At 41.6% G+C, this 21,715-nt stretch overlaps 1 protein-coding gene across 1 annotated transcript in view; it reads left to right on the forward strand.

The window, feature by feature from the left end:
- CNTNAP2 (contactin associated protein like 2) overlaps positions 1–21,715 on the forward strand; it is a 2,918,762-nt gene that overhangs the window by 2,261,486 nt on the left and 635,561 nt on the right. Inside the window, exon 13 of the mRNA XM_029589581.1 lies at positions 5,908–6,064. Coding sequence (XP_029445441.1) covers positions 5,908–6,064 — 157 coding nt within the window. The remainder of the gene's footprint in view (positions 1–5,907; positions 6,065–21,715) is intronic.

Below are 21,715 nucleotides of genomic sequence, written 5' to 3' on the forward strand. Positions count from 1 at the left end.
GTGCGCCTCTACCCATCGCTTCAGTAATGGAGAATCAACCAGATGTTCATTAAATGAGATGAGCAAATATAAACAAAAGGCAACACAAGCATTGATCTCATGCTCAGGATAACACTGCAAGAACAAGATAAAAACAAGTTGATACAAACCAACTATCACTCTACTTAGGATGCATTCCCCCAGGTTTTGCTGTATATTTGCTTTGTACTTGGAAAAGATTGTCTGAAATTGCCAATGATTTTTTTTTTATAAGGATTTTCTCTAGCCACCGAAATTTACAACAGCCCTTGTGCTAATCCCTTTCTTAACTTCCATAAGATAAAAGGAACTGAGCAGGATTTGTCTGCTGACTTCAAAGAGAGAGATGACATTGTCTTTCTCATATTTAATAGTGAAAAGTTGTGTTACCATCTGCCTTGTCTTTGCTGTAGATGAATTTCACTAAGAGCTTCCACTGACTCTCGCTTACATTTCCATCACAGTTTAAGGTTCTTGTGGTTACTTTTAAGGCACTTCAGGTCTTGGACCAAGTCGTTTGAAAGAGTTAGTGCACTGGTATTGTCCTACAAGGACATTTCAATCTTCCCTATGAGCAGCTGGGGATTAGGGCACACACTTTCTTCTTTGCGGCACTTGTGCTGTGGAATGCACACCCAAAAGAAATCATTCAGAGGAAAACATCCTTACTTTAAATGACAGTAAAAGTATGGTTTTTGAAAAAAGCAATTATACAGAATGGTATTATACTGACAACATACTGAATTTCAACTAAACTTTGGCAGTACTTCTAAAACTCTGAAAACACAAGGGGACTGTATTTTCAAAGTGAACAAAACTAATGTTCAAGCAATTGACCCAAGCAGTTCATTTATCTGGATCATTCGTCACTTAGGCTTTGATGAGCAAGCAATTTCTAAAATCAAACAGGCAGATATGCAAATAAAATTGCACAGTTAGCCAAAAAAAAATAAGTGCATGAATGGTCAAGAGAGTCAGACAACTCAACCAATTACTTTAGCATTTGCTTTGCTTCTTTATAAAAATAGAACTTGGGGATTGCAGAAATCCATTTCAGCTGATGCGTTTGGATTCCTTGTCGCATCAGTAATTGCTGGAAGCATTTTCAGCTATTAGAAACAATTAGCGCACTGCTCTGTAACTGTTCCTAAATCAAAATAATGTCTCTGCTGGTATTATTGTAACTTAAAACCCACATTGTGAAGCCAAAAATTAGAGCTGTGATGATTTTTAAAGATGCAGTAGTAGCAGGCAGAGCAGTATCCAGGTATTAAGTCAAGGATGGCTTTTATTTCGATCATCAAGTTTAAGCTATCCTAATAAAAGTGGGGTAAAAATATACCCAAACCAATCATATACCTTGGATTTATATCATTTGATCAATATTGCCCTACAAAAGGATTTAGGTAACAGTCCTGGTTACTTAGGTATAGACACATAATTGCCCGATTTCAGTACAATATAAATTATTTTCTGTCACAGTTGTAGCAAAGCACGAATACGCTGATTGTTTCTTAGTGCTTGATTTTCAAAATGCCGTACATGCATAAAACAGGATGGTGTTTTGAACATCGATCAGGATCCAGTGCGCTCTCGATGATAAAAAGATGCGTGTAGCCTGTTGCACATATACTTTTCTGCCCGATGAGAGGCATTCCCTGGGGCAGAGTTGCAACTTAGGTGCATTCTATTTGATTTTAAAAAGTCTGGCCCTGATTTTCAAAATCCATTTACTTGAATAAAACTGGGGTTTGTGTATAAATGCACTTTTACACGAGTAAGTGGGCTTTTGAAAATTGCTACAATATACGCCATTTAACTTCTCCATAGGATATTCACGCGTAAGTGCACTTTACACATGTAAATGGCTCTTTAAACTTTCTATGGTAGTGTGTTACATTTATTCGTGTAACTCCTTTTAAAATTGCCTCCTAGGCATGTAAGTTACCCAGAGCAAGTTACACCCCTGCTTGGAGCAGGTATGACTGTGCCAGGTAATAGCACAAAGATTTTCAAATTGAATGTGTGTGCTTAATTTCCCTTTAAAAATCCTCAAGTAAAGAAAGTCCGTACATGTAATGTAGATGCAGACTTAACCCCTATGCGGGCTGTGATAAAATCACCCTCCTTGATGGTCTTGCAAGGCCATGCACAAAAAATCTGGTTTACAATGCTCCATTATGCAGCTGCAAAGACTGCCACAAAGAAGAATTCAGCTTTCTTTATGGTCACCTTTATTAATGGAACTCACAATAAATAAGCCTTCTGCCCAATTATATCAAATTTAAAAAAAAAACCATTGGGCTGTATTTCTGATAATGTGCATATTACTTTCTTATAAAATTCTATTTTAACTTTACACTGGAGCTTCTTCCATATCTCGGTGTCATGCTGCAGTCTGTGACCAGATAACTAGTTTCAAGGAACCAGCCACCGTTCCCCTTCTGTTAATCTGCTGATCATATAAAAATGTCAAACGCTCAGGTTCATACACAGCTACAAGTGGGAAACCCCTTTGATACCTGCTGATTTACAGCAAATTTTACTGTATAAATGTCACGTAGGCCGGTTCAGTACGGTGCGCTCGGGCTGAGCGCATCGTTAGCCCCCGTCTAGAAGCGCGTTTTCCACGCGCTTATATTACCCCTTATACAGTAAAGGGTAACAGCACGAGGAAAACGCATGTCCAACCCCCCAAAAATTAATAGTGCCCGCAACATGCAAATGCATGTTGATGAGCTTATTAGTCCCATGCGATCCAGAAAGTAAAATGTGCAGCCAAGCTGCACATTTTACTTTCAGAAATTGCCTGCATGAAGGCAGGAGTTAATTTCGGCCGGCACCAGGAAAGTGTACAGAAAAGGAACTTTTCTGTACACTTTCCTTTTTGGCCAGCTTGGGGGGGTCAGGAGGCCCCCCCAAGCTGGCCAAAAGTTCTTTTTGGGTCCAACGAGGGTCCCGGAGCGAACGCGCAGGGAATCACGTGACGTCCGCGTCACTCCGACGTGACGCCAACGTCACGTGCTCCTCGCAAAGGAGTACAGAAATGGCGTCCTGACTCCCCGCTAGACCACCAGGGAGTTTTGGTAAGTCTTGTGGGGGGATTAAGGAGGGTGAGGGGTTTAAATTTTTATTTAGGGAATCGGTGCACGTATGGACATAGACTCAACTTATGGAATTCTCCATATGTCCATATTGACCGAAATTGACCCCCCCTTTCGACTTATGGACTTATGAACATAAACTTTTGGTCTGCACATCCCTAGGCTAGATAGGCCACTGAGAGACCCACAGGGAATCAGACAGACAAGCAAGGAACACAGGAACAAACCAGAGCAAAACAAGAAGGCCTAAACAGGCTACACTGGGAACACAGACAAGGCAGAAATATACAGAGGGGCTATGCCACCAGGAGACTTAGACCCACTGGCAAGAAGGGTTACTGGGAGACCCAAAGGAAGCAGGAGGGCCACAGGGGGGCCAAGACAGGGCAGAAACACAAGAACAGAGTAAGGTAATCACAGACATAGGCAAATGAGCCAATGGAAAGACAAAGTATTTATTTATGTATTCAAAATATATATATTCCAACAATAACGGAGCACTGTGCTAAGTGGATTACAATCATAGCAGAAAATGGTGGCAGGTCTGTTTAATTCACAGAATTATTTAGAGGGACCCTACTAAATTTGAAAAGTTTGTCTTGACAAAAATAACCGGAGATTTCCCGCAACAGCACCCCACGAATCACTCTGAGGAGCGCTGGGCTGAGTAAGTCAATTTGAGAAGTCCCTGAAGCAGCGGCTCGTGAAACGTGTATAAACATATTTAGAAAATAGTTGAAGGCCCTTCTCGTAGGCCTACCCAAAACTACCATTCTATCACTACAAATGCTTCAGAATGCAGCAGCATGCATTCTCACCAACACCAGAAAATCGGAACATATTACTCCCATACTCAGAGATCTGCACTGGCTCCCCATTGTGCAGAGAATCATGTTCAAAACCTTATCTCTAATACACAAGACCCTACACAATGAAAACATGACATGGTTCAATAATGAACTTTACTTCCACAAACACTCCAGAACCCCTAGAACACAACATGCAGCCACCCTACACACTCCCACACTTAAAACCACCACTCTTGAGTCAACTAGGAAGCGTGCGATAACCATAGCCGGACCGAACTGTTGGAACAATATGACACCGGAGTTACGGCAAGAAACATGCCCAATAAAATTTAAGCAAAAACTGAAATGGCTTTTCCTACAGGCTTATACTTAACCCTTACGCTCTCCTCTCTCCCTTACTCCTACAGCCTTGCCCTCTAATGTACTTAAATGTACATCCCCTATTTCTTTATCTCCACACCTAACTTTTTGTTGGCAATTATTCATATCGATTGTATATCAATTGTATATAAGACTTCTATCCCATTTCTTTCTCTCATACCCAGCTTTTCTCTTTTCCAATTATGTTTTTATAAAATTCATTCTATTTATTTATAGACTTATAAATTCAGTGAGATAACAATTTGCTTTGTACCACTATATTATTTTTCCCTTTCATTGTTCCACTGTTCTCTCCCCTCCCCCCCAGTTAACAAGTTTATTGTAAAGCACTATTGCATATGTTCGTTAAGAAGTTTATTGTAAAGTTTATTGTTTATTGTAAATGTTTATTGTTTATTGTAAAGTACAGTTGCACATGTTCGTTCTATTTGGTACAGCTGCAATGTTTCTGTTAATTGTGAACCGATGTGAGGTTACTAAACAAATGTCGGTATATAAAAACCGCAAATAAATAAATAAATAAATAAAGGCTCATTTGTTCCAAACTGCATTTAGTGATCACTGTTCTTGAATAATTTGGCACTGATTTTTGTTACAGCCTGTTTTATTTTTGTTTTATAATACTTTGCCGAATTTTTATTTGTATTTTTTGAGAAGTTAGCTTAAGTCGTTGTTCCTTTTTAGTATGTTATAAAATTACCCTTACAAATTATCATCTGTATCCAACAGCTTTTTTTTAGCCTTGGAATAATTAATGATTGTGGCTAGGATTTCTTTCTAAAGTCAAGTTTTGAGGCATGCCTTTCATTTATTATTTTTATTTTTTAGATTTGTTTTTATGTTATAATATTGATTTTATTTTGCAAATTTATAGTTTTCCATTACATTTTATTGTATTTTTGATTGTTTTTATGTCATCAATTTTATTTTCTAATTCTTTGTAAACAGTCATGATTGAAGCCAAAATGATGTTATATAAATGTTTTAAATAAATAAATAAATAAAAATTAAATGTACAGAAATACATATTAGCCAGTGCAAGTAGATGAATTTGAAGGCCACGCGCATACCCCTTTGAAAATCTGGCCCATTTTGAATTCTCATTTTCATCCCACTTCAAATTTGTGCCACAGAAAAAACACCAAATGACTCCTGGATCACACCTTTAATTTGCTTTCAATGTCCTCGATAATTAGATTAATTTTTTTCCTCTATTCCCTTTTGGGAAACAGGCCAATTCAGTTCAGCTGAAATCTCCGAGAGGGCAGAATACATTGTGATATCATCAAGCTTTTTCAAAGCTGATCTGCTATTGGTTGACTTTATGCATTTTTAAAACTACCTTGCCATTGGTTAGTGCCTATAGTTATCAGCTGACTTTATTTCTTGCCTAATTTCCTATAGGAAAAAACTGTCTTTTTTTTGCTTAATAAATTCACATGATGAATATTGTCATAACCATGCAGAAATTGCTGTACCAAATTAGGAAACATCATGAAATGTTCACACAACTCTTTGTTATGTATCATGCCTAGTGCCTAATACAAAAGAGCACTAGCACCATATTATTCATCTGTTGTTTTTTTCCCTTACAGATGGTAGTCCATACACCTGGTGGGTCGGGAAAACCAATGAAAAACATTTCTACTGGGGTGGTTCTGCACCTGGCATTCAGAAGTGTGCATGTGGAATAGAACGGAACTGCTCTGATCCCAAATACCATTGTAACTGTGATGCTGATCAGAAACAGTGGTAAGTGTCTTGTTAAGAAACAGTGTACAGTGCCTTAATGGTTCCCTTCCTTTTGTAATCATTTACTACCCATGCAAATTGCACGGATGCACTATCATGAAACTGGAACTGCAAAAATGGTAGGCTATACTGCAGAGTTTAAGGGTATTCACAGGTCCTGATGAACAAGTGTTGAAATTGCTGTGTTAAGGTCATACGATCATTTCAAATAGGCTACTTTTTTACATATATACTAATGGCTTTTGGTCACTCTCCTAAGTAGAGTGAACTGTTCATTTACTAATGAAAGCTTTTAGGTTAGCTCCAGTGCTTGGCTGTAACACTGACTGATGTGCTGCAAGAAGCTCTTTTTGAATTTCCTGTCCAATGGGACCAGTAATATTTGTGAACATTGCAGATATGATTTGCTCAAGCTTCTGGGAGAATGGAAGCTAATGGAACCTAAAGTCACCAGGCAGACCATCTGTGTTTCACAAATGTTATTATTATATAGGCACCCTCTAGGTCTCCACTAGCTAAACTGTCCCTAGATTAAGCCATAGGCTAGAATTTAGTATTTTGCAGACCAGTCCTGCAGGCACCTTCATAGAGGCTTATATGGATTGGTCAGCAGGATGACCCAGAGCCACTGAGCAGTTACATTAAATGAACCAAGGCACAGATGACCATAGATACCAGACATTTCCCTGATGCAGTACCTCAAAATATGAATTCATGTTGGGACTTTATTGTTTGAGGATAAGTAAAACTTTTTTAAATTTTTTGAATGTAATTGTGGATATAATGAAAGGATATATAGGAGAGTCACAGAATGGATTTGTACAATTAAGAATTTTGTTCCTTAAATTTTTTTTCTAAAAAGTGCATCAATAATTACAACTGTTACAATCTAAACACATGAAAGTTAAAGTACCTGGGTCCAGCTTCTGAAGGTCCTTTTCCAATATACATTAACTTATACAAGTTTGGTGTAATTTGTGAGGCAGATACCCATGCTAGAAGTGATATTTAAAGGTGATGATTCAGAGGAACTGAAACAAATCTCAGTGAACCTGAAAAATGCAATATTCCAAACTGATAAACTGAAGAGTAACAAATCACCTGGACCAGATGGTATACATCCCAGAGAGCTGAGAGAACTGAAAATGAAAATTCAGACCTATGATTAGTAATCTGTAAACTATCATTAAAATCAGCTACAGTACCTGAAGATTAGAGGATAGCTAACATAATGCCAGTTTTTAAAAAGGGTTCCGGGGTGATCCAGGAAACTACAGGCCAGTTAGCCTGATGTTAATGCCAGAAAAAATGGTTGAAACTATTATAAAGAACAAGCTTACTGAACATATAGAAGGTCATAGTATAATTGGATAAAGTCAACATAGATTTAGCCAAGGGAAATCTTGTTCACCAATCTGCTACATGTTTTTGAAGGTGTGAATATACATGTGGATAAAGGTGAGCCAGTTGATATAGTGTTATCTTGATTTTCTGAAAGCTTTTGACAAAATACATCATGAGAGACTCTTGAGGTAAATAAAAAATCATGGGATAAGAGGCAATGTTTTATTGTTGATTGAGAACTGGTTAAAATATAGAAAACAGAAAGTAGGACTAAATGGTCAATTTTCTCAATGGAGAAAGGTGAATTAGGGAATGCCCAAGTGAGCTATACTAGGAATACTGGTTTTTAATATATTTATAAATGACCTAGAGATGGGAACAACAAGTGAGGTGATCAAATATGCTGATTATTCAAAATTATTCAAAGTTGTTAAATCACAAGAGGAAAGTGAGAACTTACAAGAGGACCTTGCAAGACTGGGATATTGGGCATCCAAATGGCAGATGACATTTAATGTGGATGATTGCAAAGTGATGCACATAGGAAAGAGCAACTCAAATTATAACTTCAAAATACAAGGTTCCACATTGTGAGACACCACCCAGGAAAAGGATCTAGGCATCATCGTAGATATGTTGAAATCCTCGGCTCAGAGCATGGCAGTGGCCAAGAATGTTGTGATCCCGGTTGTGGGTCCCGTGACCGGGCTCTTACCTCCTCCAGTCTGCCCCGACAAGCAGCCACAGTCCCTGATGCTTTTCGGGCCTTCACAGGCCTTTCTCTGCGGCAACATCTCCACAAGGGAGACACCTGCCGAGCTCTTTGCCATGGCCCCACCCCTTAGGTACGCGTGAGCAAAAAGTCAGAATTTAAAGGGACAGTGGTGGGAAACCTCGGCTGGCCCCCAGAGTGATGTCAGACACTGGCAGGGTATTTAAACCCAGTCCCTGCTTCGGAACTTTGCCTTGCAACGAGGTTCACTCCTGGGAGTCTTCTAGTTGCAGTTCCAGCCTGTGTTCTTGTTCCAGCCTTGTCCTGATCCCTTGGCTTGATTTCCTGGTTCCTGACTCCGGTATGTCCTTTGGAATTCCTGTCTGCTGCCAGCCCTGACCTTCGGATTGTCTACTCTTCCTGCTCACTACCACCTCCAGGAGACCGCACCTAAGTCCAAGTGGCCAAGGTCCTCTCGAGCTCGTCTTGGGGGGACCTTGGGCTTCCAGTGGCAAAGCTCCTGATTGGTCTCCTGGCTCCGTTCCACCTCCCGGCCATCACATCTTCTGCAGAGTCATCTTCAATGTTTATTCATCATTCGCAAGGCCGCCCCAAGGGTCCACAAACCATAACAAAGAAAGCAACTAGAATGCTAGAAATTATTAGGAAAGCAATGGAGAATAAAACAGAGAATAACTTAATGCCTCTGTATAGGTTCATAGTTTGACCATACCTTAAGGATTGTGTGCAGTTTTGGTCACTTTTTCTCAAAAAAGATAAAATAGAATTAGAAAAGTGTGATAAAGTGGATGGAACAATTCTTTCATGAAGAAAGGTTAAAGAAGTTAGGGCTCTTCAACTTGGAGAAGAGACAGCTGAGGGGGAGATACAATAGAGGTCTAAAAAATAATGAGTAAAGTGGAACAGGTAAATGCGAATCAGTTGTTTACTCTTTCAAAAAGACTAGAGGCTATGAAGTTACTATGCAATACATTTAAAATAAATAGGAGAAAATATTTTCTTACTCAATGCAACATTAAACTCTAGAATTTGTTGTCAGAGGTTGTGGTAAAAGCTGTTAGTGTAAATAAGTTCAAAAAAGTTTTGGACAAGTAGTTTTAGTTTAGTTTATTGTTATTTATATACCGTTACATCAGACGTGCCTTCACAACGGTTTACATAAATCAAACATATAATAAATACAATACATTATAAAATAGAAACGGCTAACTCTGTTAGAAGTAGGAAATAAGTTAGCAGTTAAGAACAGTAAAAGCAAACTAAAACCAAGTAAATCTAAAAGTAAATTCAAAACTATCAAAACCACTAACAGACAAACAGTAAAAAATGGAACGCTCTTATCAATTCATAATGTTCGATTGACTGTGGTTCGCATCTCACTACTAGTTTCATTACTTGGTGTTCGAATCTTAAGGTCAGTTTTGAATTGTTTTTTGTCGGTACATAACCTCAAGGACGTTGGTAGGGAGTTCCATAGCTTTGATCCTGCAACAGATAACACACGATCCCTCACCTGGGTAAGCCTTGCCGATTTAATGTTAGGTATTGATAGAAGACCCTTATTAGCCGATCTCAATTCTCTTTGAGGTATGTGAAGGCGCAGAGATGTATTTAACCATTCGGTTTGCTCCCCGTATATAACATTTTGAATTAGGCAAGCCACTTTGTAATGTACACAATATTGAATTGGAAGCCAATGTAACTTAATCAGAGTGGGAGTGATATGGTCACATTTCCGTTTACCGGTCAGAACACAAGCCGCCGCGTTCTATAAAACCTGTAATGGTCTAATGCTTGAAGCAGGTAAACCAAGTAACAAAGAGTTACAATAATTAAGATTTGCAAAAATCAGAGTTTGTAAAACAGTTCTAAAATCCCTAAAATCTAGAAATGGCTTTAACTTTCGTAATGTTAATAATTTAAAATAGCCGTCTTTCAATTTGGTGGCAATATGATTTTTTAAAGAAAATTCTGTATCAATAATTACCCCTAAGTCACGAGTGTAAAAGGAGGGACTTATTTTTATATTAGCATTTAACATCAAGGCAGGAATATTATTATATGACATTTGCGTTCAAGAAGCACAATTTCGGTTTTGTCCATATTTAAAACTAAACGTAAATGTTGGAGTAACTGTTTTAAAGATAAAATATACATTTTAACAATTTCTAAAGTGGCCTCCACTGAATTTTTGATAGGTACTAAAAACTGAATGTCATCAGCATACAAATAAAATGTTAAACCTAGGCCATTTAAAAAATGGCAAATGGGTAAGACATAAATATTAAAAAGTGTAGCCGATAAAGTAGATCCTTGGGGAACACCAGTTTGAAAAGCAACTTTTTCGGAGGTGGCATTATTGATTTTCACACAAAAAGAGCTATTGTTAAGAAAAGAGGCGAACCAGTGTAACACCGTATTTTCTATCCCAATTTCTGTGAGCCGTTTCAATAAAATACCATGATCCACAGTATCAAAAGCAGATGACAAATCTAAAAGCACTAAAAAATAGCTTTTACCGTTATCAAAACCTCTTAAAACTGTGTCCATGAGAGCAATTAAAAGAGTTTCTGTGTTAAAATTTTTTCTGAACCCATACTGATTAGGAAATAAAATATTATTGGATTCCAAATAAGTCAAGTTGTTTTTGGGTTACTTTTTCAATTATTTTAGCTAAAAATGATAAATTAGAAATGGGTCTGTAATTTTTCAATTGGGTGTTATCAAGAGAAGGTTTTTTCAAGATAGGTTTGATTATAGCGTTCTTTAAGATATCAGGAACAATTCCTTCCGATAGTGAAGCATTGACAATGTCAGTAATAAATGGTGCTATAGTATTAGCAATTGCTTTGAGAAAGCATACTTGAATCAGATCAATCTGATGTTTAGCTGGATTAAATTTTTTTATGAATGATTCAATTTCTAATGAGGAAACGGTATCAAATGATTCCCACTTTATATCGGGTTTTAAAGGTAACTTAACTTCTTGGTTTGAACAGAAATTCTTACTAGATGTAAGTAAGTCTATTTTTTCTTTGAAAAAGACAGCCGCCTCATTGCATCTGTCTTCTGACAGTCCTTCTGCATTTGATGGAAATTTAGTTAAATTGTTGACGATCCTAAAAAGCTCTCGGGGATTATGCAATGATATTTCCAATTTTTTGTGATCTCTATACTTTTTTTATAATGGCGTAAGGCCGTTCTGTATGTGGCTAAGGTATCAATTGTTTTATTTCTTCTCCATTTCAATTCTAATTTTTTAAGACTTGTTTTTGTATTTGTATGTCTTTATCAAACCAAGGATTTAAAGTTTGTTTTGGTGTACACTGATACACATGCATGCCCTAAGCATCTCTTCGCCAGGTCCTAGTATCACATGCATCAAAGCATCCGATGTTAGCTCCCTGCCACTCGGTGAATGTCCTCCACCAAGGAGTCTAGGTAAGCCGCTGGATTCTAACAGTACCCCATCCTCAAGCCCCCTCCTCAAGCAACTGGGGTCTCGTGGGTCCAGACCCAGAATCCAGAGATTCTTTGGTTTTGAGACTGGACTGAAAACAGAAGACTTAACTGAAGAAAAGGTTGAAAGCTTGGACAAGCACTAAGACTGGTCATGATTGACGGACAAAGGTTCTTTGGTAGGAGGACAACACAGTTTAGAATTCACATAGGAACAGGAGGTTCATTGAAGTGGCAAAACTGGCACTGGCTCCCTGCTGCATGATGAATGTCTGCCGCTAAAGGGACTGGGAAGGTGGTTGGATTCTAACATTTTTTCTTCAGCCTCTGAGGAGAAGGTACTTCTTTACCAACTGGGGGGCTCGGGGATCCAGACTCAGGATCCAGAGATTCTTTGGTTTCAGAACTGGACAGAAGAACCATTCAAGGCTGAAGGCTTGGATGAAAACAAAGTTGAAGGCTTGGACAAAGATAAGGCTGAAAACTTGGACAAGGACTGAGGCTGATCCTGATTAATGGACATAGATTCTTTGGCAGAACAACCTAGTTCAGAATTCACCTAGGAACAAGACTTGCATTGGAGCAGCAAAGCTGGCACTTCAGGTGAGGTAGTTTGGAGTGAAGAGCCCAGAGCAAGGATGAGGCAATTTAATGTTCCCAGCATGATGGACTCCATTGGTCAATCTGTAGGGTGCGCCGGTCAATGAACGGTTGATGGAGTCTAAGCCAAGATACTCCAAGTACAAGGGGGCTGGATACTTTAGATAACACTTAGAACTGAAGGTTCTCTTGGTGAGGCCCAATCTGCATAGTAATAGGCATGGAGACTGGTCACACGACCAGGTAGAGGTTCTCAGTACACAGATGAAATGACACAAGGGGTGGTTAAGCTGATAGTAGGACAACTACATTGGTGTATAAGAGATTCTTGGATAAAATTACCCCCTGCTCCAGAGTCTACTAAGGCTTCGGTCTGAACTGAGTATTTTCCATAGGTGAGACACACCGGTATCATTAATTGTGGAGAGGGAGCAGGATGCTGAATTGCTATCCTCCCAATAAGGCTTCCTTTTACTGAATTTTCCAGTCTCACAGGACAACAATTGACGAAATGGTCTTGTGAGCACAGCAGAGAAGGAGATTGTGTGATCTTTGCCTTTATTTCCAATCGAGCAAGAGTCAATTATTACCCAATTGCATGGGTCTTTCGACAGAAACCACCCTTGGCAGTTCTGAGATGGACTGTGGGAGATTCAGAGGCCTGGGAGCAATGAAGGGGGTTTGCTGGGAGGACTTTTTTTCATGGGCTTCTTACTGTAATCTCAGATCTATTCGAATAGTCAGGACAATAAGTATTTTGAGAGATAGAGGAAGGTCCTGAGCTGCTAATCCATCTTTTATTCTCACGGATAATCCTTGTCAGAAAATGGTGGTTTGGTTATCTTTGCCCCATATTCCAAGTTTAGGATATGAAATTTGACTGGGGGATCCTCACCAACTGAGCGGGTGCCTTGATGGATACAAAGGAATTCCATGGCTGCAGAGGAAATATGCCCGGGATGGTCAAAGATCAGGCAAAATTGTTGAGTAAAGTTATCCAAATTCCTGAGAAGTAAGTCACCTTGTTCCCGCAAGGGAGAAGCCCAAGAGAGAACAGGACCATTCAGTAAGGAGAGGATTATATGAAATCTTGACACGATCAGAAGAAAAACAAACTGGCTGTAATTCAAAATGCATCTTGCCCATATTGAGGTCTCCTCTGTTCCCTTTAGGATCGATGCTATAACTCGGAGGTGGCAGAAGTTGAATCATAGGTACTCTGGTCCCGATGGATGCCAGTGTGGGATTTGCCAAAGCTGGAATTGGGATGGAAGCTGGACTTTGGACTTGTATCATATCTAAGCACTGAGACAGGGGCTGTAGAGTCCTTTACTCGATCAAGTTGCTGCTGGGCCTTTTGATGAACTGGTGCAGACCAATCTATTCCGTTATTTGTTCCTGCATCTGGGTGATCAAGGCAGCAATGGCCCATCACAAGGATGCATTCACCGAGCTCATGGCCTCAGCAATTTTTTGTGAACAATGTGAGTGTGAGCCCCTTTTGCCATGGTGCATTTGGCACAACCTCGTGAGCTGAGTCCAAAGGCTTGTGCCTTCAGAGGGTGAGTGAGTCTTAGTATGGGACAGACTATGACAGATTCCAAAAGTCTATACTAAGACAAAGCTGGGGCTGAAGGCTTGACAGAGGGAAGGCTGAAGCTGACAACTTGGCATGGACTGAAGCAGAGCTGAAGACTGGAATAGGCTGAAGACTGAAGTCAAGCTGAAGACTAGAACAGGACTAAAGACTTGAGCAAGACTGGAGCTGGAACCAGGATGAGACAGGAGACGTTGCTGATGCAAGGCTGAACATAAGAACATGCCATACGGGGTCAGACCAAGGGTCCATCAAGCCCAGCATCCTGTTTCCAACAGTGGCCAATCCAGGCCATAAGAACCAGGCAAGTACCTAAAATCTAAGTCTATTCCCTGCTACTGTTGCTAATAATAGCAGTAGCTATTTTCTAAGTCAACTTAATTAATAGCAGGTAATGGACCGGTGCAGAAGAGCCTTTTTATAGTGCAACTAGCAATATCATCATTTAGAGGCACTGCAAGCTTTTCCCGCATAGGCCCTTTATCTGGAGCAGTATCGCGTGAGCATGTGCCCAGGAAACAATGTCTGAGAAGGAGTGACAATGTCTGCTGCACATTGGTAAGAACTACAAAAATACAAATCCTGAAACATGAAAGGAGTGGGAAACAAAGCTCAAAGAGACCTCATATTTAAATGCCAAAAGGCTAAGCGATTATGAGCTTATGGTAGCATTAAGATGTTCTAATCATTGGTCTCTGTGGGCTATGTGTAGAGGGCGCTTCACCATGAGGCTGCCCAGTATGCACTTTAAGTCTGTGAAGTACTTGAGATACGGATCGCTTGAATATTAAAGCTTAAATCCGACGATGTACTTATCTTGTGGAGTAATGTCCGTTGACTAGCCTTGAGATGATAAAAGAGTGGTAAACACCGACATAATCCCGACACTGAGTGTTTCGGAGCAGACCTCCTTCTTCAGGGGGTCGGGTGCCACTGAGACCGGCTCTGTCGTGATCCGGAGGGTAAATTGCTTACTAGAAAAGAATAAGTACAAAAAAATATGTGCAAAATGGTCCCACTAAAATTTAAGTACTGGCGCGAAAGTGCAAAGGAACACTTACTAGTGCAGAAGTAAATTATTTGTGCGGCGATGCCAATTGTGTCCAAATGTAGCTCTAAAATAGAACAATTTGAAATCTGTAATAATTGAGCACAAAGATAAGTTTTATGTTGAGAAGGAGATAATAATACCTTATCCCCACAAGATACTGACTTATGCGATGCTGGTCTGTAGTCATTCGCTTAGCCGTGAGACATCTATCGGCGGCGAATGACAAAAAAGAACGCTGACCTTTAAAGAGGTAAGAAGCCCGCCAATTTGGAGGATGTGTCCTTAGATGGGTATATACGTCACTATGGGCGCCATCTTGAACAGACCACTTGTCCAAAAAAGGAAACTGACGTCAACGGGCGCCATATTGGATGTTTCTCTGTTCGGGAGAACCCAAGACTGTCCATAAATGGGCATGTACGTCATATCCAACGCCATCTTAGGAAGAGAACACAATGCATTGATGCAAATTTGATGAGGAGAGAGAACATTGACACGCAGGTACGTCACTAGGAGGCTTAAATGAGAGTGTACCATTCAATTTTTTCATTTAAACCTAGTGGTTCCACAGATCGTAGATGATGAATCCATTGTTGTTCCCTTAAATTCAAGGCTGAGAGCCTGTCTCCACCCCTCCATGAAGATATTACTTGTTCTATGATGAGCCACTGTAGTTGCTCAAACTTGTGTTGATGGGTAACACAATGTTGTACAATGGGGGCTTTAAGATCCAGATTCTTGATACGACTCCGATGTTCAGTGAGTCGGGTCCTGATTTTACGTTTGGTTCTGCCTACGTATATTTTTTGACATGGGCAAAAAAGGACCCGACTCACTGAACATCGGAGCCTTGAATTTAAGGGAACAACAATGGATTCATCGTTTACGATCTGTGGAACCACTAGGTTTAAATGAAAAAATTGAATGGTACACTCTCATTTAAGCCTCCTAGTGATGCATATAGGGAAAAATAACCCATGCTATAGTTATACAATGTTGGGTTCCATATTAGGTACTACAACCCAAGAAAGAGATCTAGGCGTCATAGTGGATAACACTTTGAAATCGTCGATTCAGTGTGCTGCGGCAGTCAAAAAAGCAAACAGAATGTTTGGAATTATTAGAAAGGGAAAGGTGAATAAAACGGAAAATATCATAAAGCCTCTGTATCGCTCCATGGTGAGACCGCACCTTGAATACTGTGTACAATTCTGGTCGCCGCATCTCAAAAAAGATATAATTGCGATGGAGATGGTACAGACAAGGGCTACCAAAATGATAAGAGGAATGGAACAGTTCCCCTATGAGGAAAGACTAAAGAGGTTAGGACTTTTCAGCTTGGAGAAGAGACAAATGAGGGGGGATATGATAGAGGTGTTTAAAATCATGAGAGGTCTAGAACGGGTAGATATGAATCGGCTATTTACTCTTTCGGGTAATAGAAAGACTAGGGGGCACGCCATGAAGTTAGCATGTGGCACATTTAAAACTAATCAGAGGAAGTTCTTTTTTACTCAGCGCACAATTAAACTCTGGAATTTATTGCCAGAGGATGTGGTTAGAGCAGTTAGTATAGCTGTGTTAAAAAAGGATTGGATAAGTTCTTGGAGGAGAAGTCCATTACCTGTTATTAAGTTCACTTAGAGAATAGCCACTGCCATTAGCAACGGTAACATGGAATAGACTTAGTTTTTGGGTACTTGCCAGGTTCTTATGGCCTGGATTGGCCACTGTTGGAGACAGGATGCTGGGCTTGATGGACCCTTGGTCTGACCCAGTATGGCATGTTCTTATGTTCTTATATACACATACACACAAACACACACACACACACACACACACACACCACACATCCCAAGGTAGTGATAGAGGGTCAAAGTAAGTGAAAAAGTGACATGAAGTTCTGAAAGCATCATGAGAGGTGAAAAGCAGTCACCTAGAGTGAAAAAAAAACACTCCTAGACTTCAAGTGAGGGACAAAGGGCACCAATCAAATTGGTAGAACTCCCTTGTCAGGGAGAAGGCAGAGGAAATCCCTAGAGAGGGCCTGATGTAATTTCCATATGGCATCATTAGGTGAAGGAGTTGTCTGGATTTGGAGTTGATCTTCATTGGAAGATGCTACCAACAAGAACCACCAAATGTTCTTTAGCCATTAGCTATTTAAAATCCTATGATTTAGGGAATCAGTTATTGCAAATACTGCCTCCATTAGCACAGAAGAAGTAATCATGGAGGAGCATGATTCTAGTTCTGGGTGCTGCATTTCTGCAGCCCTTCACTTTTATTTTTATCACACCGGTTTACATTCAGGTACTGTAGGTATTTCTCTATCCCTAGAAGGCTTACAATCTAAGTTTTTGTACCTGAGGGTTCGAATCCTGCTGTCGCTCCTTGTGACCTTGGGCAAGTCACTTTACCCTCCATTGCCTCAGCCCAAGAGGAATACCTTGAGGGTTCTTCAACTACTTTTCTTGCCTTGTTTCTCTGCTCCTACCATTTCTGTTTTTAATTGCTAGTGCCCCTGCTGCCACCACCACTCCAAGCGCACCCTTAGGGTGCTTCCTTTGCTGCTCTGGTTAACTTCTTGGTGCTTTCCAAATCTCTTTTCCCTGTGGTATTTGCCATTTCTTGGTCTTGCCCTGGTCATTCAATTCTTTACACAAGCCTTACCCACCTAGTTGTTTAATGGTTTTATGCTCCTTATGGTTCTTGTGATTATTGGTTTCATCCAGTATTTTACCTTTAATGGATTATACCACAACAAAAGTGGAGGAGGAATAGCCTAGTCCTTGTCAAGGATGTTGGCCGCAGGCTCCCAACTGTTCTCTTCAGGCCCAAAGCCCTCTCACGAGAGGAGATACTCCCACTTCTTTCCGTGCTTCCTGACGTCCAAGACATCTTGGACTTGGAAAGTGACGTCTTCCTCCAATGACAGAGGTTGGGGCTCTGGTGGTTTCTTTGAGAAGTTGGACAGCACCAAAGGTTTTAGTAGTGATATATGGAAGGCATTGTGGATTTTGAGAGACGAGGGCAGTCGAAGGCTGTATGTAACTGGGCCTAGACAGCGAAGTATGGGAAAGGGCCCAATGTATCTGGGAGTGAAGCGAGCTGAAGGCAGTTTAAGTCTGATAAACTGGGTGCTGAGCCACACCTTGTCTCCCGGTTTAAGTTGAGGAGCTTCTCGATGCTGAGCATCGTAGAATTTCTTAGATCTTTGGACGGCTTGCTGAAGAAATTGTTTAGTGTTGTCCTAAAGTTGATGCAACTCCTGGGCGGTAGCCTGCGCTACTGGGGATGGCACTGACAGCGAAAGCGGGAGAGAAGGCAGTGGCTGATGTCCATAAACCACCTGGAAGTGTGATGACCCAGTGGATATGGACTGATGGGAATTTAAGGCAAACTCCGCCCATGGCAGAAGGTCGGCCCAAACGTTCTGCCTTGAATTCACGTAGGCTCAAAGAAACTGTTTTAAAGTCCTATTTATTCTTTCCGTCTGACCATTGGCTTGGGGATGGTAAGCCGAAGTGAGATCCAATGAAATGTTGAACTTTTTACAGAGGGATTTCCAAAATTGGGCAGTGAATTATACTCCACGATCTGAAAAGATATGTTTAGGAAGGCCGTGGAGCCAGAACACATGACGGATGAACAGGTTAGCCAGCTCTGGTGCCGAAGGAAGACCAGGTAGCACCACGAAGTGGGTCATTTTTGAAAATTGATCCACGGTGACCCAAATAGTATTGTTGCCACTCAAGGAGGAAAGATCCATGATACAATCTGTGGTGATGTGCGTCCATGGTTCACTTGGCAGGGGAAGTGGTTGCAGGAGACCACAAGGACGACCCACAGGGGGCTTATGGTGAGCGCATGTGAGCCAGGACTCAACGTAGGCCTGTGTGTCTTTCTTCATGGTGGGCCACCAGTAAAACCGCTGAAGAGTGAAGAGAATTCTAGAATGTCATGGGTGGCCTGCAGTCAAGGAGTTGTGAGCCTACCGAAGTATCTTCCGTCATAGCTGTCGGGGAACCACAGTTTTCCCAGGTGGTATCGGAAACGTAGTTGAAAGAATGACCTTAACAGGATCAATAATGTACTGTGGAACATCAGGATCATCCTCTGTGGCGAAGGACCTGGAGAGGGCGTCTGCATGGAAATTTTTATTGGCTGGACAGTAGATTAGCAGGAAATTAAATTGAGTAAAAAAAAGAGCCCAACGGACCTGACGATGGTTTAGACGTTGAGCACGGTGTAAATACTCAAGGTTTTTGTGGTTGGTATATACTGTAATCTGATGTTGAGCTCCCTCAAGCCAGGGACACCATTCCTCAAAAGCTAGTTTAATTGCCAACAACTCCTTATCCCCGATTGTGTAATTGCGTACTGCTGGAGAAAAGTGTTTGGAGAAGAATGAGCACGGGTTTAAGGTATGGGTGGTTGAGTACTGGCTGAGTACTGCTCCCACACCGACATCAGAGGCATCGACTTCGACGATGAAGGGACGTCGGGGGGTCCGGGTGGTGGAGACATGGTTCCTGGAGGAAGACGGTCTTGAGATCCTGGAACACGGTCATGGTTTCGGGTGACCATTGAGAAGGATTGGCCCCTTTGCAAGTCATGGCCGTGAGTGGAGCAGTGAGAGTAGAATAATGGTGAATAAACAACCTGTAGTAATTGGTGAAGCCAAGAAATCTCTGCAGGTCCTTGAGACCTGCGGGTTGAGGCCAGTTGCAGATACATTTTTTATTTTTGGGGATCCATCTGAAATCCTTGGCTGGAAACCATGTAGCCAAGGAAAGGGACGGTCTCTTGCTCAAATGAACACTTCTCGAGTTTGGCATACAACTGGTTGTCTCGCAAATGCTGGAGAACTCATCAGATATCCTGGTGGTGGCTCTGAAGATCTTAGGAGAAAACTAAGATGTTGTCTAAGTACACCATGACACATTGATAGAGCATATCTCTGAAGACCTCGTTCATCATATTCTGAAAAACCACTGGAGCATTACAAAGATCGAACGGCATCACAAGGTATTCAAAGTGGCCGTCATGCGTGTTAAACGCAGTTTTCCATTCGTCGCCCTGGCGGATCCAGAACAAATTGTTAGCCCCTCTGAGGTCCAATTAGGTGACAATTTTAGCTCCCTGAAGCCTGTCAAAAAGTTCAGAAATCAAGGGTAAAGGATAGAGGTTCTTTAGGGTGATCTCATTTAGGCCACGGTAGTCGATACAGGGCTGGAGTGAACCGTCTTTTTTCCCTACAAAGAAAAAGCCCGCTCCAGCAGCAGATTTGGAGGGCCGGATGAAGCCTTTGGCCAAGTTCTCATGAATATATTCGACATGGCCTGTGTTTTGGTCAAGGACAATGGGTAAATCCTACCCCAAGGAGGTTCCGTGTTAGGCAGCAAATTGATTGCACAATCAAAGGAACGATGTGAGGATAAGGTGCCTGTGGCCTTTTTGGAGATCACGTCCGCATATGAGGAATTCTGTGGAGGGAGGCCCGGAAGAGAGACTGAAGTGGTCAAGCAAGGCATGGGTGAAACGGATTCCAGACATTTGTCTTGGCAGGAGGAGCCCCAGCAAGAAAGTTGTAATGTGGCCCAGTCAAACTGCGAGGTGTGTTGCTGTAACCACAGCAGCCTCAAGACCACGGGGTGTATTGCTTTGTCCAGAATGAAGAGCAAAATGGTCTCTACATGTAGAGACCCAGTGCAGAGCTGGATAGGAGCTGTAGTGTGGGCGACCTCACCTGGTAGAGGTTCTCCATGGAGGAGAGTAGTAAGGGTACTGGGGAGCGGATGGTGGGAATCCAGAGATGTTCGGCAAGTTATTTCAAAATAAAATTCCTGCCTGCCCCAGAGTCCACCAAAGCCAGTGTGTGAAACTCCCGATTGTCCAGCTTAATAGAGGCAGGCACAGTTAATGGAGGAGAGGGTGAAGTTAGGCCTAAGAGTAGTCCTCCGGCAGAACCTAGGGCTGGGAGTTTCCCGGACAGACTGGGCATGAAGCTATGGTGTGTCCGGATTTGCCACAATACATGCAGAGGCCCGATTGCTGGCAACGGCGTTTTTCCTTCGGGGAAAGCCTGCTTTGACCCATCTGCATGGGCTCTTCCATTTCTTTGCTCTGAGTGGTGTTGGACTTAGGAAAGGACATACGTAGAATTCAGGGTGAGCTTAATGTAAGTTTCCTGGATGCTCTAGCCTCCTTTGAGCATTCTTGAAGGCAGCGGTTGATGCAACCAGCAAGGTCTATAAAGGGATCCAGGGATTCCAGCAGTTCCCGAGCCACCAGTTCATCTTTGATCTGGGGACTCAGACCTTCGAGGAAGATGGCACACAGGCAGTCAGTTCCAGAGAAGTTCAGATGAAAGGGTCCTGAACTCAGTGATGTAGTCGGTCAGAGACCTGGAGCCTTGTTGGAGATGTAGAAGGGAAGACCCGGACATGGTTCTTCGACCTGGGTCATCGAAGACGGAGCGAAATAAGGAAAGATAGCCAGGCAAGTCTCGAAGAACTGGGTCAGCATGCTCTCAGAGGGGTGATGCTCAGGCCAAGGCCTTACCATCCAGAAGGGACAGGATATAAGTTGTCTTGGTGATCACATCTGGGAAGTATGCTGGTTGTAGGCAAAAGTGCATATTACACTGATTCAGGAAAACCCTGCACATAAGAGGGTCTCCCGAGAAACGTGGAGGTGCCGGCAAGGTTATGGTAGGCCAGTGGACTGGCGTAGAGATAGCAAGATTGAGTTTGGTAGACATCGAGGCAGCGTCCAAGCGAGTACTCAGGTTATCTATGGCTGCTGCCAAAGTTTGTAAGAATTTTTGCTGTTCAGAAATTCATTCTGCCAGGCCATGGAAGG

This window comes from Rhinatrema bivittatum, chromosome 2, assembly GCF_901001135.1.
Source record: "Rhinatrema bivittatum chromosome 2, aRhiBiv1.1, whole genome shotgun sequence".
NCBI lineage: Eukaryota > Metazoa > Chordata > Amphibia > Gymnophiona > Rhinatrematidae > Rhinatrema > Rhinatrema bivittatum.